The 27175-nt window shown below is 44.1% G+C and overlaps 1 protein-coding gene across 2 annotated transcripts; it reads right to left on the bottom strand.

The window, feature by feature from the left end:
* Positions 1-412: 412 nt before the first annotated feature.
* Positions 413-27175, bottom strand: ASB8 (ankyrin repeat and SOCS box containing 8). 2 transcript variants are annotated; one of them, XM_073560311.1, is made up of 4 exons: positions 27034-27175; positions 1960-2067; positions 1673-1777; positions 413-1344 (listed from the first exon to the last, which is right to left on the bottom strand). In XM_073560311.1, exons 2-4 carry the CDS (start codon positions 2062-2064, stop codon positions 712-714), a joined length of 843 nt encoding a protein of 280 aa, XP_073416412.1. In that variant the 5' UTR covers positions 2065-2067; positions 27034-27175; the 3' UTR covers positions 413-711. The 2 variants fall into 2 exon arrangements, with proteins under 2 accessions (XP_073416412.1, XP_073416411.1); XM_073560310.1 differs by lacking the exon at positions 27034-27175 and adding an exon at positions 25899-26990.

Raw genomic sequence — 27175 nt, 5'->3', positions numbered from 1 at the left:
ACCGCATGTATGCAAACCATATGTTTGCGGTCAATGGCCCACCGCTGGCACTGGAGAATCCTCGAGTCACAAGTCTGCAGTCGACAACCCCTTTAATGATCCCATTCATATTAGATAAACGTCGACCGAACCTGACGGTTTCTGTGGGACCAACGTATGTGTATGGAGGCCCCCGACTTTCTGCAGATGGGTGATACCGTAGGAGAGAAGGATCGGGCAGATGGAATTTCAACGTCCGCCCCTTTAGGGGAGATAAGAGACGTCTCTCGGCAGCTTTCTCCTGTCTCTACATGAGCGGGGAGGTGTATGGGGAGCTGGGAGACACCGCCATCTCATGCGTATGGCCAGCTTTGGGGGGACCATGGAAGGACATAATGGGGCTCTTTGACAATGATAAATCCAAAGAAAACAATTTTTAGGTTCGGCAGATATCAAAAGGCTTTAATCTGCTTTTATGACTCCTAAGAATAATAAAAAGAAAAAATTCAGGTGACAACAAAACCCCGTCCCCCCATCGTCCAAAACCCAATAAGTCTGGGAATTAGTATGAAGACCGACGTCCTTCCCAGTGACGTCCCCCATCACGGGAGATGATGCTGGATCTCCATAAGGCATCATAAACACCGGTCATTGCTGCCCGATACACTGGGAGAACACCCGGGTGGGACAATATGGCAGCGCGGTGGTCTTCTCCTGTCCTTGGATATGACTTCAGTGCAGAAGCAGAACGTAGTCCTGGATCGACTTAGGAATAGGCAACTCAGTCACCACTTGCGATAACTGGCGATCTCCGAGGCTGCCCCTAACCGCCCGACGTGCCAAAGCTTTTAAAGTGCCGGGGACGGAGCAGAGTTTGAGCAGACGCTGGCGTAGCTGGGTGTCCCGGGTGGCCTCGGGGGGGATCCCTCCTTCTCTTCGCAACCTGAGGGTACCACAAGCTCTGTGCAGCAGTTCCAGGCATTCCTCCTCCCTCTCGCCCCCCAGGCCTCGACCCATCAGAATGGCCAGCCGCCCCGCGGGGTACTGACCCTTGAGGTTGGCAGTGTCGGGCCGGGCCCCGTACTCCAGGAGCAGGCGCACGCTCTCTAGGTTGCCTTTCATTACTGCCCAGCTTAGGGGGGTGTCCTGGTTGTAGTCTCTGGCATTGGCATTTGCGCCCCCCTCTAGTAACGCCTGCACACAGCCGTCCATGTTTTTGAAAGCTGCCCAGTGTAACGGAGCGTCCTGATTCCCATCGGGGGCATTAGGGTCGGCGCCGCATTCCAGAAGAATCTCCACGCAGGTCTCGTCCTTCTCTGCTGCGTAGTGCAGGGCTGTGCGCTGGTAGCCATCGAGGGCATTCACCTGCAGGACAGAGAAACGCAGTCATAGACTGGATATATCAGATACTTCTCACAGCTGAGGGTCTGCTCCAGTGTGTCCAGGGTATATAATCCTCTGTGAGCTAAAGAGTCGGCGCCGGTAACAGGTATCCGCCCGGTTCAGCTCACTGAGGATTGTGGACACTGGATGCGACGGCAGCAAACCTTCAGCTGTGAAATATTAGGTTTATGTTGGTTATAAAGCCACTGGAAATGTTTTCTATTCACTGACAGAAAGCAGAAATCCTGAAAATGGAGACAGAGCTAGGATAAGACAGAAAACTGGAATCCCCTTTAATAAGACCACTGACATTGGCTCCGTGCTCCAGAAGCAGCTCCACGCAGTCGCTGTCGCACACCATGCAGGCGCTGTGCAGGGGCATCAGGGTGTCATGGGGACCATTGACGTCGGCCCCCTGTAGACAGAGAGAAAAGACAGAGTCAAGGTTAAAGGTCGTGTCCGTGTTTTCCGTCCTTGTGGACACAGATGTGCTCATTTTTTGGGGGAGAGTCATGTATTCTATACATTCCCCACCAGGAAGGGATGAGAGACCCCCCATTACCACGTAGGTGGGGCCCACAGCTATCAGACACTTACCTTCCGGATGAGGGACTCTACGGTGTCTCCGGGAAGAGAGCGGATGGAGGAGATGGCGCGTATCAGCCTCTCTGACAATGGGCACTTTCTGTACATGTGGAGCATGGTCTACGAGAAAGCAGACATTACAGAAAGGGTTAATTCACCAATAATCTGATTACAGGAAAGCTGGGTGACAAACAAGGAATTCTTGACCCAAATCTGCCGCATTTCACAGAACCCAGCTTTCCCATAACTCAGATGGCGACGCTCAGGTGCCAGCGCAGGATGACGGGTATGTATGATGGAGGCCGCTCCCGTTCTTGGCCCGGTCTCCCCTTTTTCGCACGCTCTTCTGCTGCTCGCTCTCTGCCTGCACTCACCCTCGGGGGAGCCTCCCTGCCTCTGGCACTCGGCGGGCACATGAGACGGGGCCGGGCGATGCCTCCCAGGGCTGCTTCTAATGGATGAAGAGCAGAGAGCGTCTCCTTCCATTAACTCTTCCTCAGATGGGATGAAATATTCAGCAGGAGGAGGACACGGACCGGGCGCCCTCGCAGGCAAGAGAAGAGCGCTGCCAAATCCTGACACGCGGGGGATATTAGGGGAGACTTTAACCACTTTGTTGCTGGGGGGGAACAGCTGCAGATTGTTAGTCCCACGGTGCACGATGTGGCGGGACTGGGAGCGACGCGATAACGCGCAGCAGCTGGAGCCTGTCACCGATCGGCCTTTTACTCCACGCTCTGAACTCTCTGCCGCATCCGGCTCCCTGGAGAAGCACAAAGTGGGCGAACGGGAAAAGTGACGGCGGGCGGCCGCCGAGCATGAACGTGCCATCAGCACCGGAGCTAAAGAGGAGAGAATCTGCACCGTGATCGCGTCCGCTCCCCCGCCGCGGGCCGGCAGCGCTGGTGCACACACCCTGTGGTGGGTCCACATTATTAGGACCATGCATTGGTTACGCCACCCCGGCCACCTCTGGGCAGGGGCCATGTGACACCATTTTGGGTGACGTTTCTCTGCCATTTTGTTACGCAAAAAACATCCTATGATCAAAAAGAAAACACAATACGAATCATTGGGGTCCGGGAGGTAAGGCCCCAGCGATCAGCCGAGTCTGAATAACCCTTTAATTGCCAGGAGGAAAAAAAATGTTCATCTTGATTAATAAACGCAACTTATAAAAGCAGCTTCCATATAAAAAAAAAAAAACACATGGAAAGTGCCCCCCCAAAAATCAGAAACTATCGGGAACTCCGCAGCCCTCTATGAGCGCTAATGTCAGATGAAAAATCAACAGTGCCACCTGGTGGAGAAGAGAAATACTGCCTACAAAAATCAACAGTGCCACCCGGTGGAGAAAAGAAATACTGCATATAGAAATAAACAGTGCTACATGATGGAGAAAAGACAGCGTCACCTGGGGGAGAAAAGAAATCAACAGCGCTACATAGTGGAGAAAAGTAGTACTGCATGGAGAAAACAATGGCACCTTGGGGAGAAAAGTAGTACTGTATACAAAAATCAACAGTGCTACACAGTGCAGAAAATTAGTACTGCATACAAAAATCTACAATGCCACCATGTGGACAAAAATAGTAGTACTGCACACAAAAAGCAACAATGCCACCTTGTGGAGAAAAGGAGAACTGCACACAAAAAGCAACAATGCCACCTTGTGGAGAAAAGAAGTACTGCATACAAAAAGCAACAATGCCACCTTGTGGAGAAAAGAAGCACTGCATACAAAAAGCAACAATGCCACCTTGTGGAGAAAAGAAGTACTACATACAAAAAGCAACAATGCCACCTTGTGGAGTAAAGGAGAACTGCACACAAAAATCAACAGTGCTGCCTGGTGGAGAAAAGTAGTACTGCATACAAAAACCAACAATGCCACCTTGTGGATAAAAGGAGAACTGCACACAAAGCAACAATGCCACCTTGTGGATAAAAGGAGTACTGCACACAAAAAGCAACAGTGCTACCTGGTGGAGAAAAGGAGAACTGCACACAAAAATCAACAGTGTTGCCTGGTGGAGAAAAGTAGTACTGCATACAAAAACCAACAATGCCACCTTGTGGATAAAAGGAGAACTGCACACAAAGCAACAATGCCACCTTGTGGATAAAAGGAGTACTGCACACAAAAAGCAACAGTGCTACCTGGTGGAGAAAAGTAGCTCTGTGTACAAAAGCAAAAATGCCACCTTGTGGAGAAAAGTAGTACTGCATTCAAAAAGCAACAATGCCACCTTGTGGAGAAAAGGAGAACTGCACACAAAAATCAACAGTGCTGCCTGGTGGAGAAAAGGAGAACTGCACACAAAAATCAACAGTGCAGCCTGGTGGAGAAAAGCAGTACTGCATACAAAAAGCAACAATGCCACCTTGTGGAGAAAAGAAGTACTGCATACAAAAAGCAACAATGCCGCCTTGTGGAGAAAAGAAGTACTGCATACAAAAAGCAACAATGCTGCCTTGTGGATAAAAGGAGAACTGCACACAAAAATCAACAATGCCGCCTTGTGGATAAAAGGAGTACTGCACACAAAAAGCAACAATGCTACCTTGTGGAGAAAAGGAGAACTGCACACAAAAATCAACAGTGCTGCATGGTGGAGAAAAGCAGTACTGCATACAAAAAGCAACAATGCCACCTTGTGGAGAAAAGAAGTACTGCATACAAAAAGCAACAATGCCACCTTGTGGAGAAAAGAAGTACTGCATACAAAAAGCAACAATGCCACCTTGTGGAGAAAAGAAGTACTGCATACAAAAAGCAACAATGCCACCTTGTGGATAAAAGGAGTACTGCACACAAAAAGCAACAATGCCACCTTGTGGAGAAAAGAAGTACTGCATACAAAAAGCAAACTGTCACCTTGTGGAGAAAAGAAGAACTGCACACAAAAAGCAACAATGACACCTTGTGGAGAAAAGAAGAACTGCACACAAAAAGCAACAATGCCACCTTGTGGAGAAAAGGAGAACTGCACAGAAAAATCAACAGTGCTGCCTGGTGGAGAAAAGTAGTACTGCATACAAAAAGCAACAATGCCACATTGTGGATAAAAGAAGTACTGCATACAAAAAGCAACAATGCTACCTTGTGGAGAAAAGGAGAACTGCACAGAAAAATCAACAGTGCTGCCTGGTGGAGAAAAGAAGTATTGCACGCAAAAAGCAACAAAGCCACCCTGTGGAGAAAAGGAGTACTGCATACAAAAAGCAACAATGCCACCTTGTGGCGAAAAGTAGTACTGCATGCAAAAAGCAACAGTGCTACCTGGTGGAGAAACGCAGTGCATACAAAAAGCAACAATGTCACCTGGTGGATATAAGGAGTACTGCACACAAAAAGCAACAATGCCACCTTTTGGAGAAAAGTAGTACTGCATGCAAAAAGCAACAATGCCACCTTGTGGAGAAAAGAAGTACTGCATACAAAAAGCAACAATGCCACCTTGTGGCGAAAAGGAGTACTGCATACAAAAAGCAACAATGCCACCTTGTGGAGAAAAGTAGTACTGCATGCAAAAAGCAACAGTGCTACCTGGTGGAGAAACGTAGTGCATACAAAAAGCAACAATGTCACCTGGTGGAGATAAGGAGTACTGCATACAAAAAGCAACAATGCCACCTTGTGGAGAAAAGAAGTACTGAACACAAAAAGCAACAATGCCACTTTGTGGAGAAAAGAAGTACTGCACACAAAAAGCCACAATGCCTCCTTGTAGAGAAAAGGAGTACTGCACACAAAAAGCAACAATGCCACCTTGTGGCGAAAAGGAGTACTGCATACAAAAAGCAACAATGCCACCTTGTGGAGAAAAGTAGTACTGCATGCAAAAAGCAACAGTGCTACCTGGTGGAGAAACGTAGTGCATACAAAAAGCAACAATGTCACCTGGTGGAGATAAGGAGTACTGCATACAAAAAGCAACAATGCCACCTTGTGGAGAAAAGAAGTACTGCACACAAAAAGCAATAATGCCATCTTGTGGAGAAAAGTAGTACTGCATGCAAAAAGCAACAATGCCACCTTGTGGAGAAAAGAAGTACTGCACGCAAAAAGCAACAATGCCACCTTGTGGAGAAAAGGAGTACTGCATACAAAAAGCAACAATGCCAGCTTGTGGAGAAACGTAGTGCATACAAAAAGCAACAATGTCACCTGGTGGAGATAAGGAGTACTGCATACAAAAAGCAACAATGCCACCTGGTGGAGAAAAGGAGTACTGCATACAAAAAGCAACAATGCCACCTTGTGGCGAAAAGGAGAACTGCACACAAAAATCAACAATGCTGCCTGGTGGAGAAAAGTAGTACTGCACACAAAAAGAAACAATGCCACCTTGTGGAGAAAAGGAGTACTGCATGCAAAAAGCAACAGTGCTACCTGGTGGAGAAACGTAGTGCATACAAAAAGCAACAATGTCACCTGGTGGAGATAAGGAGTACTGCATACAAAAAGCAACAATGCCACCTTGTGGAGAAAAGAAGTACTGAACACAAAAAGCAACAATGCCACTTGTGGATAAAAGGAGTACTGCACACAAAAAGCAACAATGCCACCTTGTGGAGAAAAGTAGTACTGCATTCAAAAAGCAACAATGCCACCTTGTGGAGAAAAGGAGAACTGCACACAAAAATCAACAGTGCTGCCTGGTGGAGAAAAGTATTACTGCACACAAAAAGCAACAATGCCGCCTTGTGGATAAAAGGAGTACTGCACACAAAAAGCAACAATGCTACCTTGTGGAGAATAGGAGAACTGCACACAAAACTCAACAGTGCTGCCTGGTGGAGAAAAGTAGTACTGCATACAAAAAGCAACAATGCCACCTTGTGGAGAAAAGGAGTACTGCACACAAAAAGCAACAATGCCACCTTGTGGAGAAAAGGAGTACTGCATACAAAAAGCAACAATGCCACCTTGTGGAGAAAAGGAGTACTGCACGCAAAAAGCAACAATGCCACCTTGTGGAGACAAGGAGTACTGAATACAAAAAGCAACAATGCCACCTTGTGGAGAAAAGGAGTACTGCATGCAAAAAGCAACAGTGCTACCTGGTGGAGAAAAGTAGCTCTGTGTACAAAAGCAAAAATGCCACCTTGTGGAGAAAAGGAGAACTGCACACAAAAATCAACAGTGCTGCCTGGTGGAGAAAAGGAGAACTGCACACAAAAAGCAACAGTGCTGCCTGGTGGAGAAAAGCAGTACTGCATACAAAAAGCAACAATGCCACCTTGTGGAGAAAAGAAGTACTGCATACAAAAAGCAACAATGCCACCTTGTGGAGAAAAGAAGTACTGCATACAAAAAGCAACAATGCCGCCTTGTGGATAAAAGGAGTACTGCACACAAAAAGCAACAATGCTACCTTGTGGAGAAAAGGAGAACTGCACACAAAAATCAACAATGCCGCCTTGTGGATAAAAGGAGTACTGCACACAAAAAGCAACAATGCTACCTTGTGGAGAAAAGGAGAACTGCACACAAAAATCAACAGTGCTGCCTGGTGGAGAAAAGCAGTACTGCATACAAAAAGCAACAATGCCACCTTGTGGAGAAAAGAAGTACTGCATACAAAAAGCAACAATGCCACCTTGTGGAGAAAAGTAGTACTGCATGCAAAAAGCAACAATGCCACCTTGTGGAGAAAAGAAGTACTGCACGCAAAAAGCAACAATGCCACCTTGTGGAGAAAAGGAGTACTGCATACAAAAAGCAACAATGCCACCTTTTGAAGAAAAGCAGTACTGCATGCAAAAAGCAACAATGCCACCTTGTGGAGAAAAGAAGTACTGCATACAAAAAGCAACAATGCCACCTTGTGGCGAAAAGGAGAACTGCACACAAAAATCAACAGTGCTGCCTGGTGGAGAAAAGTAGTACTGCACACAAAAAGCAACAATGCCACCTTGTGGCGAAAAGGAGTACTGCATACAAAAAGCAACAATGCCACCTTGTGGAGAAAAGTAGTACTGCATGCAAAAAGCAACAGTGCTACCTGGTGGAGAAACGTAGTGCATACAAAAAGCAACAATGTCACCTGGTGGAGATAAGGAGTACTGCATACAAAAAGCAACAATGCCACTTTGTGGAGAAAAGAAGTACTGCACACAAAAAGCCACAATGCCTCCTTGTAGAGAAAAGTAGTACTGCACACAAAAAGCAACAATGCCACCTTGTGGCGAAAAGGAGTACTGCATACAAAAAGCAACAATGCCACCTTGTGGAGAAAAGTAGTACTGCATGCAAAAAGCAACAGTGCTACCTGGTGGAGAAACGTAGTGCATACAAAAAGCAACAATGTCACCTGGTGGAGATAAGGAGTACTGCATACAAAAAGCAACAATGCCACCTTGTGGAGAAAAGAAGTACTGCACACAAAAAGCAATAATGCCATCTTGTGGAGAAAAGTAGTACTGCATGCAAAAAGCAACAATGCCACCTTGTGGAGAAAAGAAGTACTGCACGCAAAAAGCAACAATGCCACCTTGTGGAGAAAAGAAGTACTGCATACAAAAAGCAACAATGCCACCTTGTGGAGAAACGTAGTGCATACAAAAAGCAACAATGTCACCTGGTGGAGATAAGGAGTACTGCATACAAAAAGCAACAATGCCACCTGGTGGAGAAAAGGAGTACTGCATACAAAAAGCAACAATGCCACCTTGTGGCGAAAAGGAGAACTGCACACAAAAATCAACAGTGCTGCCTGGTGGAGAAAAGGAGAACTGCACACAAAAATCAACAGTGCTGCCTGGTGGAGAAAAGCAGTACTGCATACAAAAAGCAACAATGCCACCTTGTGGAGAAAAGAAGTACTGCATACAAAAAGCAACAATGCCACCTTGTGGAGAAAAGAAGTACTGCATACAAAAAGCAACAATGCCGCCTTGTGGATAAAAGGAGTACTGCACACAAAAAGCAACAATGCTACCTTGTGGAGAAAAGGAGAACTGCACACAAAAATCAACAATGCCGCCTTGTGGAGAAAAGGAGTACTGCACGCAAAAAGCAACAATGCCACCTTGTGGAGACAAGGAGTACTGAATACAAAAAGCAACAATGCCACCTTGTGGAGAAAAGGAGTACTGCATGCAAAAAGCAACAGTGCTACCTGGTGGAGAAAAGTAGCTCTGTGTACAAAAGCAAAAATGCCACCTTGTGGAGAAAAGGAGAACTGCACACAAAAATCAACAGTGCTGCCTGGTGGAGAAAAGGAGAACTGCACACAAAAATCAACAGTGCTGCCTGGTGGAGAAAAGCAGTACTGCATACAAAAAGCAACAATGCCACCTTGTGGAGAAAAGAAGTACTGCATACAAAAAGCAACAATGCCACCTTGTGGAGAAAAGAAGTACTGCATACAAAAAGCAACAATGCCGCCTTGTGGATAAAAGGAGTACTGCACACAAAAAGCAACAATGCTACCTTGTGGAGAAAAGGAGAACTGCACACAAAAATCAACAATGCCGCCTTGTGGATAAAAGGAGTACTGCACACAAAAAGCAACAATGCTACCTTGTGGAGAAAAGGAGAACTGCACACAAAAATCAACAGTGCTGCCTGGTGGAGAAAAGCAGTACTGCATACAAAAAGCAACAATGCCACCTTGTGGAGAAAAGAAGTACTGCATACAAAAAGCAACAATGCCACCTTGTGGAGAAAAGAAGTACTGCATACAAAAAGCAACAATGCCACCTTGTGGAGAAAAGAAGTACTGCATACAAAAAGCAACAATGCCACCTTGTGGATAAAAGGAGTACTGCATACAAAAAGCAACAATGCCACCTTGTGGAGAAAAGAAGAACTGCACACAAAAAGCAACAATGCCACCTTGAGGAGAAAAGAAGAACTGCACACAAAAAGCAACAATGCCACCTTGTGGAGAAAAGGAGAACTGCACAGAAAAATCAACAGTGCTGCCTGGTGGAGAAAAGTAGTACTGCATACAAAAAGCAACAATGCCACATTGTGGATAAAAGAAGTACTGCATACAAAAAGCAACAATGCTACCTTGTGGAGAAAAGGAGAACTGCACAGAAAAATCAACAGTGCTGCCTGGTGGAGAAAAGTAGTACTGCACGCAAAAAGCAACAAAGCCACCTTGTGGAGAAAAGGAGTACTGCACACAAAAAGCAACAATGCCACCTTTTGAAGAAAAGCAGTACTGCATGCAAAAAGCAACAATGCCACCTTGTGGAGAAAAGAAGTACTGCATACAAAAAGCAACAATGCCACCTTGTGGCGAAAAGGAGAACTGCACACAAAAATCAACAGTGCTGCCTGGTGGAGAAAAGTAGTACTGCACACAAAAAGCAACAATGCCACCTTGTGGCGAAAAGGAGTACTGCATACAAAAAGCAACAATGCCACCTTGTGGAGAAAAGTAGTACTGCATGCAAAAAGCAACAGTGCTACCTGGTGGAGAAACGTAGTGCATACAAAAAGCAACAATGTCACCTGGTGGAGATAAGGAGTACTGCATACAAAAAGCAACAATGCCACTTTGTGGAGAAAAGAAGTACTGCACACAAAAAGCCACAATGCCTCCTTGTAGAGAAAAGTAGTACTGCACACAAAAAGCAACAATGCCACCTTGTGGCGAAAAGGAGTACTGCATACAAAAAGCAACAATGCCACCTTGTGGAGAAAAGTAGTACTGCATGCAAAAAGCAACAGTGCTACCTGGTGGAGAAACGTAGTGCATACAAAAAGCAACAATGTCACCTGGTGGAGATAAGGAGTACTGCATACAAAAAGCAACAATGCCACCTTGTGGAGAAAAGAAGTACTGCACACAAAAAGCAATAATGCCATCTTGTGGAGAAAAGTAGTACTGCATGCAAAAAGCAACAATGCCACCTTGTGGAGAAAAGAAGTACTGCACGCAAAAAGCAACAATGCCACCTTGTGGAGAAAAGGAGTACTGCATACAAAAAGCAACAATGCCACCTTGTGGAGAAACGTAGTGCATACAAAAAGCAACAATGTCACCTGGTGGAGATAAGGAGTACTGCATACAAAAAGCAACAATGCCACCTGGTGGAGAAAAGGAGTACTGCATACAAAAAGCAACAATGCCACCTTGTGGCGAAAAGGAGAACTGCACACAAAAATCAACAATGCTGCCTGGTGGAGAAAAGTAGTACTGCACACAAAAAGCAACAATGCCACCTTGTGGAGAAAAGGAGTACTGCATGCAAAAAGCAACAGTGCTACCTGGTGGAGAAACGTAGTGCATACAAAAAGCAACAATGTCACCTGGTGGAGATAAGGAGTACTGCATACAAAAAGCAACAATGCCACCTTGTGGAGAAAAGAAGTACTGAACACAAAAAGCAACAATGCCACTTGTGGATAAAAGGAGTACTGCACACAAAAAGCAACAATGCCACCTTGTGGAGAAAAGTAGTACTGCATTCAAAAAGCAACAATGCCACCTTGTGGAGAAAAGGAGAACTGCACACAAAAATCAACAGTGCTGCCTGGTGGAGAAAAGTAGTACTGCACACAAAAAGCAACAATGCCGCCTTGTGGATAAAAGGAGTACTGCACACAAAAAGCAACAATGCTACCTTGTGGAGAATAGGAGAACTGCACACAAAACTCAACAGTGCTGCCTGGTGGAGAAAAGTAGTACTGCATACAAAAAGCAACAATGCCACCTTGTGGAGAAAAGGAGTACTGCACACAAAAAGCAACAATGCCACCTTGTGGAGAAAAGGAGTGCTGCATACAAAAAGCAACAATGCCACCTTGTGGAGAAAAGGAGTACTGCACGCAAAAAGCAACAATGCCACCTTGTGGAGAAAAGGAGTACTGAATACAAAAAGCAACAATGCCACCTTGTGGAGAAAAGGAGTACTGCATGCAAAAAGCAACAGTGCTACCTGGTGGAGAAAAGTAGCTCTGTGTACAAAAGTAAAAATGCCACCTTGTGGAGAAAAGGAGAACTGCACACAAAAATCAACAGTGCTGCCTGGTGGAGAAAAGGAGAACTGCACACAAAAATCAACAGTGCTGCCTGGTGGAGAAAAGCAGTACTGCATACAAAAAGCAACAATGCCACCTTGTGGAGAAAAGAAGTACTGCATACAAAAAGCAACAATGCCACCTTGTGTAGAAAAGAAGTACTGCATACAAAAAGCAACAATGCCACCTTGTGGAGAAAAGAAGTACTGCATACAAAAAGCAACAATGCCACCTTGTGGAGAAAAGAAGTACTGCATACAAAAAGCAACAATGCCACCTTGTGGATAAAAGGAGTACTGCACACAAAAAGCAACAATGCCACCTTGTGGAGAAAAGAAGTACTGCATACAAAAAGCAAACAATGTCACCTTGTGGAGAAAAGAAGAACTGCACACAAAAAGCAACAATGACACCTTGTGGAGAAAAGAAGAACTGCACACAAAAAGCAACAATGCCACCTTGTGGAGAAAAGTAGTACTGCATACAAAAAGCAACAATGCCACATTGTGGATAAAAGAAGTACTGCATACAAAAAGCAACAATGCTACCTTGTGGAGAAAAGGAGAACTGCACAGAAAAATCAACAGTGCTGCCTGGTGGAGAAAAGAAGTACTGCACGCAAAAAGCAACAAAGCCACCCTGTGGAGAAAAGGAGTACTGCATACAAAAAGCAACAATGCCACCTTGTGGCGAAAAGTAGTACTGCATGCAAAAAGCAACAGTGCTACCTGGTGGAGAAACGCAGTGCATACAAAAAGCAACAATGTCACCTGGTGGATATAAGGAGTACTGCACACAAAAAGCAACAATGCCACCTTTTGGAGAAAAGTAGTACTGCATGCAAAAAGCAACAATGCCACCTTGTGGAGAAAAGAAGTACTGCATACAAAAAGCAACAATGCCACCTTGTGGCGAAAAGGAGAACTGCACACAAAAATCAACAGTGCTGCCTTGTGGATAAAAGGAGTACTGCACACAAAAAGCAACAATGCCACCTTGTGGCGAAAAGGAGTACTGCATACAAAAAGCAACAATGCCACCTTGTGGAGAAAAGTAGTACTGCATGCAAAAAGCAACAGTGCTACCTGGTGGAGAAACGTAGTGCATACAAAAAGCAACAATGTCACCTGGTGGAGATAAGGAGTACTGCATACAAAAAGCAACAATGCCACCTTGTGGAGAAAAGAAGTACTGAACACAAAAAGCAACAATGCCACTTTGTGGAGAAAAGAAGTACTGCACACAAAAAGCCACAATGCCTCCTTGTAGAGAAAAGGAGTACTGCACACAAAAAGCAACAATGCCACCTTGTGGCGAAAAGGAGTACTGCATACAAAAAGCAACAATGCCACCTTGTGGAGAAAAGTAGTACTGCATGCAAAAAGCAACAGTGCTACCTGGTGGAGAAACGTAGTGCATACAAAAAGCAACAATGTCCCCTGGTGGAGATAAGGAGTACTGCATACAAAAAGCAACAATGCCACCTTGTGGAGAAAAGAAGTACTGCACACAAAAAGCAATAATGCCATCTTGTGGAGAAAAGTAGTACTGCATGTAAAAAGCAACAATGCCACCTTGTGGAGAAAAGAAGTACTGCACGCAAAAAGCAACAATGCCACCTTGTGGAGAAAAGGAGTACTGCATACAAAAAGCAACAATGCCACCTTGTGGAGAAACGTAGTGCATACAAAAAGCAACAATGTCACCTGGTGGAGATAAGGAGTACTGCATACAAAAAGCAACAATGCCACCTGGTGGAGAAAAGGAGTACTGCATACAAAAAGCAACAATGCCACCTTGTGGCGAAAAGGAGAACTGCACACAAAAATCAACAATGCTGCCTGGTGGAGAAAAGTAGTACTGCACACAAAAAGCAACAATGCCACCTTGTGGAGAAAAGGAGTACTGCATGCAAAAAGCAACAGTGCTACCTGGTGGAGAAACGTAGTGCATACAAAAAGCAACAATGTCACCTGGTGGAGATAAGGAGTACTGCATACAAAAAGCAACAATGCCACCTTGTGGAGAAAAGAAGTACTGAACACAAAAAGCAACAATGCCACTTGTGGATAAAAGGAGTACTGCACACAAAAAGCAACAATGCCACCTTGTGGAGAAAAGTAGTACTGCATTCAAAAAGCAACAATGCCACCTTGTGGAGAAAAGGAGAACTGCACACAAAAATCAACAGTGCTGCCTGGTGGAGAAAAGTAGTACTGCACACAAAAAGCAACAATGCCGCCTTGTGGATAAAAGGAGTACTGCACACAAAAAGCAACAATGCTACCTTGTGGAGAATAGGAGAACTGCACACAAAACTCAACAGTGCTGCCTGGTGGAGAAAAGTAGTACTGCATACAAAAAGCAACAATGCCACCTTGTGGAGAAAAGGAGTACTGCACACAAAAAGCAACAATGCCACCTTGTGGAGAAAAGGAGTACTGCATACAAAAAGCAACAATGCCACCTTGTGGAGAAAAGGAGTACTGCACGCAAAAAGCAACAATGCCACCTTGTGGAGAAAAGGAGTACTGAATACAAAAAGTAACAATGCCACCTTGTGGAGAAAAGGAGTACTGCATGCAAAAAGCAACAGTGCTACCTGGTGGAGAAAAGTAGCTCTGTGTACAAAAGCAAAAATGCCACCTTGTGGAGAAAAGGAGAACTGCACACAAAAATCAACAGTGCTGCCTGGTGGAGAAAAGGAGAACTGCACACAAAAATCAACAGTGCTGCCTGGTGGAGAAAAGCAGTACTGCATACAAAAAGCAACAATGCCACCTTGTGGAGAAAAGAAGTACTGCATACAAAAAGCAACAATGCCACCTTGTGGAGAAAAGAAGTACTGCATACAAAAAGCAACAATGCCGCCTTGTGGATAAAAGGAGTACTGCACACAAAAAGCAACAATGCTACCTTGTGGAGAAAAGGAGAACTGCACACAAAAATCAACAATGCCGCCTTGTGGATAAAAGGAGTACTGCACACAAAAAGCAACAATGCTACCTTGTGGAGAAAAGGAGAACTGCACACAAAAATCAACAGTGCTGCCTGGTGGAGAAAAGCAGTACTGCATACAAAAAGCAACAATGCCACCTTGTGGAGAAAAGAAGTACTGCATACAAAAAGCAACAATGCCACCTTGTGGAGAAAAGAAGTACTGCATACAAAAAGCAACAATGCCACCTTGTGGAGAAAAGAAGTACTGCATACAAAAAGCAACAATGCCACCTTGTGGATAAAAGGAGTACTGCATACAAAAAGCAACAATGCCACCTTGAGAAAAGAAGAACTGCACACAAAAAGCAACAATGCCACCTTGTGGAGAAAAGAAGAACTGCACACAAAAAGCAACAATGCCACCTTGTGGAGAAAAGGAGGACTGCACAGAAAAATCAACAGTGCTGCCTGGTGGAGAAAAGTAGTACTGCATACAAAAAGCAACAATGCCACCTTGTGGAGAAAAGAAGAACTGCACGCAAAAAGCAACAATGCCACCTTGAGAAAAGAAGAACTGCACACAAAAAGCAACAATGCCACCTTGTGGAGAAAAGAAGAACTGCACGCAAAAAGCAACAAAGCCACCTTGTGGAGAAAAGGAGTACTGCACACAAAAAGCAACAATGCCACCTTTTGAAGAAAAGCAGTACTGCATGCAAAAAGCAACAATGCCACCTTGTGGAGAAAAGAAGTACTGCATACAAAAAGCAACAATGCCACCTTGTGGCGAAAAGGAGAACTGCACACAAAAATCAACAGTGCTGCCTGGTGGAGAAAAGTAGTACTGCACACAAAAAGCAACAATGCCACCTTGTGGCGAAAAGGAGTACTGCATACAAAAAGCAACAATGCCACCTTGTGGAGAAAAGTAGTACTGCATGCAAAAAGCAACAGTGCTACCTGGTGGAGAAACGTAGTGCATACAAAAAGCAACAATGTCACCTGGTGGAGATAAGGAGTACTGCATACAAAAAGCAACAATGCCACCTTGTGGAGAAAAGAAGTACTGAACACAAAAAGCAACAATGCCACTTTGTGGAGAAAAGAAGTACTGCACACAAAAAGCCACAATGCCTCCTTGTAGAGAAAAGGAGTACTGCACACAAAAAGCAACAATGCCACCTTGTGGCGAAAAGGAGTACTGCATACAAAAAGCAACAATGCCACCTTGTGGAGAATAGTAGTACTGCATGCAAAAAGCAACAGTGCTACCTGGTGGAGAAACGTAGTGCATACAAAAAGCAACAATGTCACCTGGTGGAGATAAGGAGTACTGCATACAAAAAGCAACAATGCCACCTTGTGGAGAAAAGAAGTACTGCACACAAAAAGCAATAATGCCATCTTGTGGAGAAAAGTAGTACTGCATGCAAAAAGCAACAATGCCACCTTGTGGAGAAAAGAAGTACTGCACGCAAAAAGCAACAATGCCACCTTGTGGAGAAAAGGAGTACTGCATACAAAAAGCAACAATGCCACCTTGTGGAGAAACGTAGTGCATACAAAAAGCAACAATGTCACCTGGTGGAGATAAGGAGTACTGCATACAAAAAGCAACAATGCCACCTGGTGGAGAAAAGGAGTACTGCATACAAAAAGCAACAATGCCACCTTGTGGCGAAAAGGAGAACTGCACACAAAAATCAACAATGCTGCCTGGTGGAGAAAAGTAGTACTGCACACAAAAAGCAACAATGCCACCTTGTGGAGAAAAGGAGTACTGCATGCAAAAAGCAACAGTGCTACCTGGTGGAGAAACGTAGTGCATACAAAAAGCAACAATGTCACCTGGTGGAGATAAGGAGTACTGCATACAAAAAGCAACAATGCCACCTTGTGGAGAAAAGAAGTACTGAACACAAAAAGCAACAATGCCACTTGTGGATAAAAGGAGTATTGCACACAAAAAGCAACAATGCCACCTTGTGGAGAAAAGTAGTACTGCATTCAAAAAGCAACAATGCCACCTTGTGGAGAAAAGGAGAACTGCACACAAAAATCAACAGTGCTGCCTGGTGGAGAAAAGTAGTACTGTACACAAAAAGCAACAATGCCGCCTTGTGGATAAAAGGAGTACTGCACACAAAAAGCAACAATGCTACCTTGTGGAGAATAGGAGAACTGCACACAAAACTCAACAGTGCTGCCTGGTGGAGAAAAGTAGTACTGCATACAAAAAGCAACAATGCCACCTTGTGGAGAAAAGGAGTACTGCACACAAAAAGCAACAATGCCACCTTGTGGAGAAAAGGAGTACTGCATACAAAAAGCAACAATGCCACCTTGTGGAGAAAAGGAGTACTGCACGCAAAAAGCAACAATGCCACCTTGTGGAGAAAAGGAGTACTGAATACAAAAAGCAACAATGCCACCTTGTGGAGAAAAGGAGTACTGCATGCAAAAAGCAACAGTGCTACCTGGTGGAGAAAAGTAGCTCTGTGTACAAAAGCAAAAATGCCACCTTGTGGAGAAAAGGAGAACTGCACACAAAAATCAACAGTGCTGCCTGGTGGAGAAAAGGAGAACTGCACACAAAAATCAACAGTGCTGCCTGGTGGAGAAAAGCAGTACTGCATACAAAAAGCAACAATGCCACCTTGTGGAGAAAAGAAGTACTGCATACAAAAAGCAACAATGCCACCTTGTGGAGAAAAGAAGTACTGCATACAAAAAGCAACAATGCCGCCTTGTGGATAAAAGGAGTACTGCACACAAAAAGCAACAATGCTACCTTGTGGAGAAAAGGAGAACTGCACACAAAAATCAACAATGCCGCCTTGTGGATAAAAGGAGTACTGCACACAAAAAGCAACAATGCTACCTTGTGGAGAAAAGGAGAACTGCACACAAAAATCAACAGTGCTGCCTGGTGGAGAAAAGCAGTACTACATACAAAAAGCAACAATGCCACCTTGTGGAGAAAAGAAGTACTGCATACAAAAAGCAACAATGCCACCTTGTGGAGAAAAGAAGTACTGCATACAAAAAGCAACAATGCCACCTTGTGGAGAAAAGAAGTACTGCATACAAAAAGCAACAATGCCACCTTGTGGAGAAAAGAAGTACTGCATACAAAAAGCAACAATGCCACCTTGTGGAGAAAAGAAGTACTGCATACAAAAAGCAACAATGCCACCTTGTGGATAAAAGGAGTACTGCATACAAAAAGCAACAATGCCACCTTGTGGAGAAAAGAAGAACTGCACACAAAAAGCAACAATGCCACCTTGTGGAGAAAAGAAGAACTGCACACAAAAAGCAACAATGCCACCTTGTGGAGAAAAGGAGAACTGCACAGAAAAATCAACAGTGCTGCCTGGTGGAGAAAAGTAGTACTGCATACAAAAAGCAACAATGCCACATTGTGGATAAAAGAAGTACTGCATACAAAAAGCAACAATGCTACCTTGTGGAGAAAAGGAGAACTGCACAGAAAAATCAACAGTGCTGCCTGGTGGAGAAAAGTAGTACTGCACGCAAAAAGCCACCTTGTGGAGAAAAGGAGTACTGCACACAAAAAGCAACAATGCCACCTTTTGAAGAAAAGTAGTACTGCATGCAAAAAGCAACAATGCCACCTTGTGGAGAAAAGAAGTACTGCATACAAAAAGCAACAATGCCACCTTGTGGCGAAAAGGAGAACTGCACACAAAAATCAACATTGCTGCCTGGTGGAGAAAAGTAGTACTGCACACAAAAAGCAACAATGCCACCTTGTGGCGAAAAGGAGTACTGCATACAAAAAGCAACAATGCCACCTTGTGGAGAAAAGTAGTACTGCATGCAAAAAGCAACAGTGCTACCTGGTGGAGAAACGTAGTGCATACAAAAAGCAACAATGTCACCTGGTGGAGATAAGGAGTACTGCATACAAAAAGCAACAATGCCACCTTGTGGAGAAAAGAAGTACTGAACACAAAAAGCAACAATGCCACTTTGTGGAGAAAAGAAGTACTGCACACAAAAAGCCACAATGCCTCCTTGTAGAGAAAATGAGCACTGCACACAAAAAGCAACAATGCCACCTTGTGGCGAAAAGGAGTACTGCATACAAAAAGCAACAATGCCACCTTGTGGAGAAAAGTAGTACTGCATGCAAAAAGCAACAGTGCTACCTGGTGGAGAAACGTAGTGCATACAAAAAGCAACAATGTCACCTGGTGGAGATAAGGAGTACTGCATACAAAAAGCAACAATGCCACCTTGTGGAGAAAAGAAGTACTGCACACAAAAAGCAATAATGCCATCTTGTGGAGAAAAGTAGTACTGCATGCAAAAAGCAACAATGCCACCTTGTGGAGAAAAGAAGTACTGCACGCAAAAAGCAACAATGCCACCTTGTGGAGAAAAGGAGTACTGCATACAAAAAGCAACAATGCCACCTTGTGGAGAAACGTAGTGCATACAAAAAGCAACAATGTCACCTGGTGGAGATAAGGAGTACTGCATACAAAAAGCAACAATGCCACCTGGTGGAGAAAAGGAGTACTGCATACAAAAAGCAACAATGCCACCTTGTGGCGAAAAGGAGAACTGCACACAAAAATCAACAATGCTGCCTGGTGGAGAAAAGTAGTACTGCACACAAAAAGCAACAATGCCACCTTGTGGAGAAAAGGAGTACTGCATGCAAAAAGCAACAGTGCTACCTGGTGGAGAAACGTAGTGCATACAAAAAGCAACAATGTCACCTGGTGGAGATAAGGAGTACTGCATACAAAAAGCAACAATGCCACCTTGTGGAGAAAAGAAGTACTGAACACAAAAAGCAACAATGCCACTTGTGGATAAAAGGAGTACTGCACACAAAAAGCAACAATGCCACCTTGTGGAGAAAAGTAGTACTGCATTCAAAAAGCAACAATGCCACCTTGTGGAGAAAAGGAGAACTGCACACAAAAATCAACAGTGCTGCCTGGTGGAGAAAAGTAGTACTGCACACAAAAAGCAACAATGCCACCTTGTGGAGAAAAGGAGTACTGCACACAAAAAGCAACAATGCCACCTTGTGGAGAAAAGGAGTACTGCATACAAAAAGCAACAATGCCACCTTGTGGAGAAAAGGAGCACTGCACGCAAAAAGCAACAATGCCACCTTGTGGAGAAAAGGAGTACTGAATACAAAAAGCAACAATGCCACCTTGTGGAGAAAAGGAGTACTGCATGCAAAAAGCAACAGTGCTACCTGGTGGAGAAAAGTAGCTCTGTGTACAAAAGCAAAAATGCCACCTTGTGGAGAAAAGTAGTACTGCATTCAAAAAGCAACAATGCCACCTTGTGGAGAAAAGGAGAACTGCACACAAAAATCAACAGTGCTGCCTGGTGGAGAAAAGGAGAACTGCACACAAAAATCAACAGTGCTGCCTGGTGGAGAAAAGCAGTACTGCATACAAAAAGCAACAATTCCACCTTGTGGATAAAAGGAGTACTGCACACAAAAAGCAACAATGCTACCTTGTGGAGAATAGGAGAACTGCACACAAAACTCAACAGTGCTGCCTGGTGGAGAAAAGTAGTACTGCATACAAAAAGCAACAATGCCACCTTGTGGATAAAAGGAGTACTGCACACAAAAAGCAACAATGCTACCTTGTGGAGAATAGGAGAACTGCACACAAAACTCAACAGTGCTGCCTGGTGGAGAAAAGTAGTACTGCACACAAAAAGCTACAATACCACCTTGTGGAGAAAAGGAGTACTGCACGCAAAAAGCAACAATGCCACCTTGTGGAGAAAAGGAGTACTGCATACAAAAAGCAACAATGCCACCTTGTGGAGAAAAGGAGTACTGCATGCAAAAAGCAACAGTGCTACCTGGTGGAGAAACGCAGAGCATACAAAAAGCAACAATGTCACCTGGTGGAGATAAGGAGTACTGCATACAAAAAGCAACAATGCCACCTTGTGGATAAAAGGAGTACTGCACACAAAAAGCAACAATGCTACCTTGTGGAGAATAGGAGAACTGCACACAAAACTCAACAGTGCTGCCTGGTGGAGAAAAGTAGTACTGCACACAAAAAGCAACAATACCACCTTGTGGAGAAAAGGAGTACTGCACGCAAAAAGCAACAATGCCACCTTGTGGAGAAAAGGAGTACTGCATGCAAAAAGCAACAGTGCTACCTGGTGGAGAAAAGTAGCTCTGTGTACAAAAGCAAAAATGCCACCTTGTGGAGAAAAGTAGTACTGCATTCAAAAAGCAACAATGCCACCTTGTGGAGAAAAGGAGAACTGCACACAAAAATCAACAGTGCTGCCTGGTGGAGAAAAGGAGAACTGCACACAAAAATCAACAGTGCTGCCTGGTGGAGAAAAGCAGTACTGCATACAAAAATCAACAATGCCACCTTGTGGATAAAAGGAGTACTGCACACAAAAAGCAACAATGCTACCTTGTGGAGAATAGGAGAACTGCACACAAAACTCAACAGTGGTGCCTGGTGGAGAAAAGTAGTACTGCATACAAAAAGCAACAATGCCACCTTGTGGATAAAAGGAGTACTGCACACAAAAAGCAACAATGCTACCTTGTGGAGAATAGGAGAACTGCACACAAAACTCAACAGTGCTGCCTGGTGGAGAAAAGTAGTACTGCATACAAAAAGCAACAATGCCACCTTGTGGAGAAAAGAAGTACTGCATACAAAGAGCAACAATGCCACCTTGTGGAGAAAAGAAGTACTGCATACAAAAAGCAACAATGCCACCTTGTGGAGAAAAGAAGTACTGCATACAAAAAGCAACAATGCCACTTTGTGGAGAAAAGAAGTACTGCACACAAAAAGCAACAATGCCACCTTGTGGATAAAAGGAGTACTGCACACAAAAAGCAACAATGCTACCTTGTGGAGAATAGGAGAACTGCACACAAAACTCAACAGTGCTGCCTGGTGGAGAAAAGTAGTACTGCATACAAAAAGCAACAATGCCACCTTGTGGAGAAAAGAAGTACTGCATACAAAGAGCAACAATGCCACCTTGTGGAGAAAAGAAGTACTGCATACAAAAAGCAACAATGCCACCTTGTGGAGAAAAGAAGTACTGCATACAAAAAGCAACAATGCCACCTTGTGGAGAAAAGAAGTACTGCATACAAAAAGCAACAATGCCACCTTGTGGATAAAAGGAGTACTGCACACAAAAAGCAACAATGCCACCTTGTGGAGAAAATAAGTACTGCATACAAAAAGCAAACAATGTCACTTTGTGGAGAAAAGGAGAACTGCACACAAAAAGCAACAGTGATACCTGGTGGAGAAAAGTAGTACTGCATACAAAAACCAACAATGGCACCTTGTGGATAAAAGGAGTACTGCACACAAAACAACAATGCCACCTTGTGGATAAAAGGAGTACTGCACACAAAAAGCAACAATGCTACCTTGTGGAGAATAGGAGAACTGCACACAAAACTCAACAGTGCTGCCTGGTGGAGAAAAGTAGTACTGCATACAAAAAGCAACAATACCACCTTGTGGAGAAAAGGAGTACTGCACGCAAAAAGCAACAATGCCACCTTGTGGAGAAAAGGAGTACTGCATACAAAAAGCAACAATGCCACCTTGTGGAGAAAAGGAGTACTGCATGCAAAAAGCAACAGTGCTACCTGGTGGAGAAACGCAGAGCATACAAAAAGCAACAATGTCACCTGGTGGAGATAAGGAGTACTGCATAAAAAAAGCAACAATGCCACCTTGTGGAGAAAAGTAGTACTGCATGCAAAAAGCAACAATGCCACCTTTTGGAGAAAAGTAGTACTGCATGCAAAAAGCAACAATGCCACCTTGTGGAGAAAAGAAGTACTGCATACAAAAAGCAAACAATGTCACTTTGTGGAGAAAAGGAGAACTGCACACAAAAAGCAACAGTGATACCTGGTGGAGAAAAGTAGTACTGCATACAAAAACCAACAATGGCACCTTGTGGATAAAAGGAGTACTGCACACAAAGCAACAATGCCACTTTGTGGATAAAAGGAGTACTGCACACAAAAAGCAACAATGCTACCTTGTGGAGAATAGGAGAACTGCACACAAAACTCAACAGTGCTGCCTGGTGGAGAAAAGTAGTACTGCATACAAAAAGCAACAATACCACCTTGTGGAGAAAAGGAGTACTGCACGCAAAAAGCAACAATGCCACCTTGTGGAGAAAAGGAGTACTGCATACAAAAAGCAACAATGCCACCTTGTGGAGAAAAGGAGTACTGCATGCAAAAAGCAACAGTGCTACCTGGTGGAGAAACGCAGAGCATACAAAAAGCAACAATGTCACCTGGTGGAGATAAGGAGTACTGCATACAAAAAGCAACAATACCACCTTGTGGAGAAAAGTAGTACTGCATGCAAAAAGCAACAATGCCACCTTTTGGAGAAAAGTAGTACTGCATGCAAAAAGCAACAATGCCACCTTGTGGAGAAAAGAAGTACTGCATACAAAATGCAACAATGCCACCTTGTGGCGAAAAGGAGAACTGCACACAAAAATCAACAGTGCTGCCTGGTGGAGAAAAGTAGTACTGCACACAAAAAGCAACAATGCCACCTTGTGGATAAAAGGAGTACTGCACACAAAAAGCAACAATGTCACCTGGTGGAGATAAGGAGTACTGCACACAAAAAGCAACAATGCCACCTTGTGGAGAAAAGGAGTACTGCATACAAAAAGCAACAATGCCACCTTGTGCAGAAAAGTAGTACTGCACGCAAAAAGCAACAATGCCACCTTGTGGAGAAAAGAAGTACTGCACACAAAAAGCAACAATGCCTCCTTGTGGAGAAAAGGAGTACTGCATACAAAAAGCAACAATGTCACCTGGTGGAGATAAGGAGTACTGCACACAAAAAGCAACAATGCCACCTTGTGGAGAAAAGTAGTACTGCATGCAAAAAGCAAAAATGCCACCTTGTGGAGAAAAGGAGAACTGCACACAAAAATCAACAGTGCTGCCTGGTGGAGAAAAGTAGTAGTGCACACAAAAAGCAATAATGCCACCTTGTGGATAAAAGGAGTACTGCACACAAAAAGCAACAGCGCTACCTGGTGTAGAAAAGTAGCTCTGAGTACAAAAGCAACAATGCCACTTTGTGGAGAAAAGAAGTACTGCATACAAAAAGCAACAATGTCACCTTGTGGAGAAAAGGAGTACTGCACACAAGAAGCAACAATGCCACTTTGTGGAGAAAAGGAGTACTGCACACAAAAAGCAACAATGCCACCTTGTGGCGAAAAGGAGTACTGCACGCAAAAAGCAACAATGCCACCTTGTGGAGAAAAGAAGTACTGCACACAAAAAGCAACAATGCCTCCTTGTGGAGAAAAGGAGTACTGCACACAAAAAGCAACAATGCCACCTTGTGGCGAAAAGGAGTACTGCATGCAAAAAGCAACAATGCCACCTTGTGGAGAAAAGGACTACTGCACGCAAAAAGCAACAATGCCTCCTTGTGGAGAAAAGAAGTACTGCACACAAAAAGCAACAATGCCTCCTTGTGGAGAAAAGGAGTACTGCATACAAAAAGCAACAATGTCACCTGGTGGAGATAAGGAGTACTGCACACAAAAAGCAACAATGCCACCTTGTGGAGAAAAGTAATAGTGCATGCAAAAAGCAAAAATGCCACCTTGTGGAGAAAAGGAGAACTGCACACAAAAATCAACAGTGCTGCCTGGTGGAGAAAAGTAGTGGTGCACACAAAAAGCAACAATGCCACCTTGTGGATAAAAGGAGTACTGCACACAAAAAGCAACAGTGCTACCTGGTGTAGAAAAGTAGCTCTGAGTACAAAAGCAACAATTCCACCTTGTGGAGAAAAGAAGTACTGCATACAAAAAGCAACAATGTCACCTTGTGGAGAAAAGGAGTACTGCACACAAAAAGCAACAATGCCACCTTGTGGAGAAAAGAAGTACTGCACACAAAAAGCAACAATGCCACCTTGTGGAGAAAAGAAGTACTGCACACAAAAAGCAACAATGCCTCCTTGTGGAGAAAAGGAGTACTGCACACAAAAAGCAACAATGCCACCTTGCGGCGAAAAGGAGTACTGCATACAAAAAGCAACAATGCCACCTTGTGGAGAAAAGTAGTACTGCATGCAAAAAGCAACAGTGCTACCTGATGGAGAAACGTAGTGCATACAAAAAGCAACAATGTCACCTGGTGGAGATAAGTAGTACTGCATACAAAAAGCAACAATGCCACCTTGTGGAGAAAAGAAGTACTGCACACAAAAAGCAACAATGCCATCTTGTGGAGAAAAGTAGTAGTGCACACAAAAAGCAACAATGCCACCTTGTGGATAAAAGGAGTACTGCACACAAAAAGCAATAGTGCTACCTGGTGTAGAAAAGTAGCTCTGAGTACAAAAGCAACAATGCCACCTTGTGGAGAAAAGTAGTACTGCATGCAAAAAGCAACAATGCCACCTTGTGGAGAAAAGGAGTACTGCACACAAAAAGCAACAATGCCACCTTGTGGAGAAAAGTAGTACTGCATGCAAAAAGCAACAGTGCTACCTGGTGGAGAAACGTAGTGCATACAAAAAGCAAAAATGTCACCTGGTGGAGATAAGGAGTACTGCATACAAAAAGCAACAATGCCACCTTGTGGAGAAAAGTAGTACTGCATGCAAAAAGCAACAGTGCTACCTGGTGGATAAACGTAGTGCATACAAAAAAGCAACACCGCCACCTGGTGGAGATAAATAGTACTGCATAAAGAAATCAACAGTGCTACCTGGTGGAGAAAAGTAGTACTGCACACAAAATTTTAGTAACAATGCCACCTTGTAGAGATAAGTAGTACTGAATATAAAAATCTAACAGTGCCATCTGGTGTAGTAAAGAGTACTGCATACAAAAATCAACAGTGCCACCTGGTGGAGAAAATGAGTATTGCACACAGAAATACAAAATTCCACTTTCCTAAAAAAAAAACCAAAACCCTCCAAAATCCTCTCACCATCTCAATATTTTCATTTTTCAGACGTCTTGCCTTTTGCAGCTCACCATTTCGGATCTACATGGTTATATGTCAATGTTCCTATTTAACCCCACAGTTTTTTTCCCCTCTTTTCCCAAAAGCCATAACTTTTTCTTTTATTTATTTATTTATCTTTCCACATAGCCATATGGGGGTTTGTGGGTTTTTTTGCAGGGATTTGTTTTAATTTTTAATGACACCATTCAAGTTACCATAAAATGTAGCGAAAAAAAAAATTCCAAGTGAGGCAAAATATAAGACGGCACGGCCGCCATTCCTCCATTGGTTTCTGAAGTTTGCTTTTACGACTTTGCGGTAACAGCTTTGTCCTAGGGGTTAGTACGGTGATGGTGACACCAACTTTTTCGGCATTTTTTTCAAAGAAAAACAATACGGCTTCAGCCCTACCATTCTGACAGCAATCAGTACTTTTAATGCTTCGGTCAGTAGAGATATATTGGGGTTTTTTTGTGGGACGAGATGTAGATTTTCTCATCGTTTTTGGTTCCATACAACTTTCTGATGGTTTTTTTTTTTGGTCCATTTTATTTGGGAGGAGAAATGACCAGAAAACCGCGAATCTGGAGGTTGTCATTTTTTTCCCGTTTCGGCACGCACCGGATGGGATAATTTTATTAGTTTGGGCAATATGATATTTTTTATTTCACCCTTTAGATATTGACATTTTCAGAAAAGGGGGACATTGGGAGTTTTACAAGTACTGTAATTTTTGGGGGCTATCACTTGCCATCTCGTGCTTTCCATCACTGTGGTAGCGCCCTCTACTGGGTGTGCTGGGCTTTACACCTGCAGCTACATGGCAGAATCAGGGGGTCTTCAGCAGACCCCAGCTTTGAAATAAACAAAGATAAAATAAAAGACAGCGGGGAGAAAGGGTTAATGCACTATAATGGGCGATAAATGGTGCAAATCGCGCGACAAAAAGTTATTAAGGCTCCAAACAGTGCGGGGAGCCATGCAAGAGGCCAGAACGAGCCGCCATCACGTCCCTGCTGTGAGCACCGGGGCTTCTGACCACGACTCCCGTCACACTGCGCAGACACGGGACCCCCGAGCCGCCGACAGTAACACACATCCGCAGACTGACACTCACCGCACAGCGCTAGCACGGAGCTACAGGGCGACTGACACTGTGGACACTGGTTCAGCCAATCGGGAGGCTGCACACTTAGACCGACAGCCGTGCGAACCAATGAATGGACGACGACGCGGTGAGGAAGGCGTGACGTAAAACA

Source organism: Dendrobates tinctorius, unplaced genomic scaffold (assembly GCF_039654945.1).
Source record: "Dendrobates tinctorius isolate UK_male_01 unplaced genomic scaffold, ASM3965494v1 ptg000295l, whole genome shotgun sequence".
In the NCBI taxonomy this organism is placed as follows: Eukaryota; Metazoa; Chordata; class Amphibia; order Anura; family Dendrobatidae; genus Dendrobates; species Dendrobates tinctorius.
The sequence above is the reverse complement of the archived record's forward strand: the minus strand, read 5'-3'. Positions and strand labels throughout refer to the sequence as shown.

Bases quoted from the DNA above. Each gene is read 5' to 3' on its own strand.
- ASB8 (XM_073560310.1), bottom strand. The intron at 1,778-1,959 runs GTAAGTGTCTGA...CTCTGTCTACAG, and splicing joins TAGAGTCCCTCATCCGGAAG to GGGGCCGACGTCAATGGTCC. The intron at 1,345-1,672 runs GTCAGTGGTCTT...TCTGTCCTGCAG, and splicing joins TTCTGGAGCACGGAGCCAAT to GTGAATGCCCTCGATGGCTA.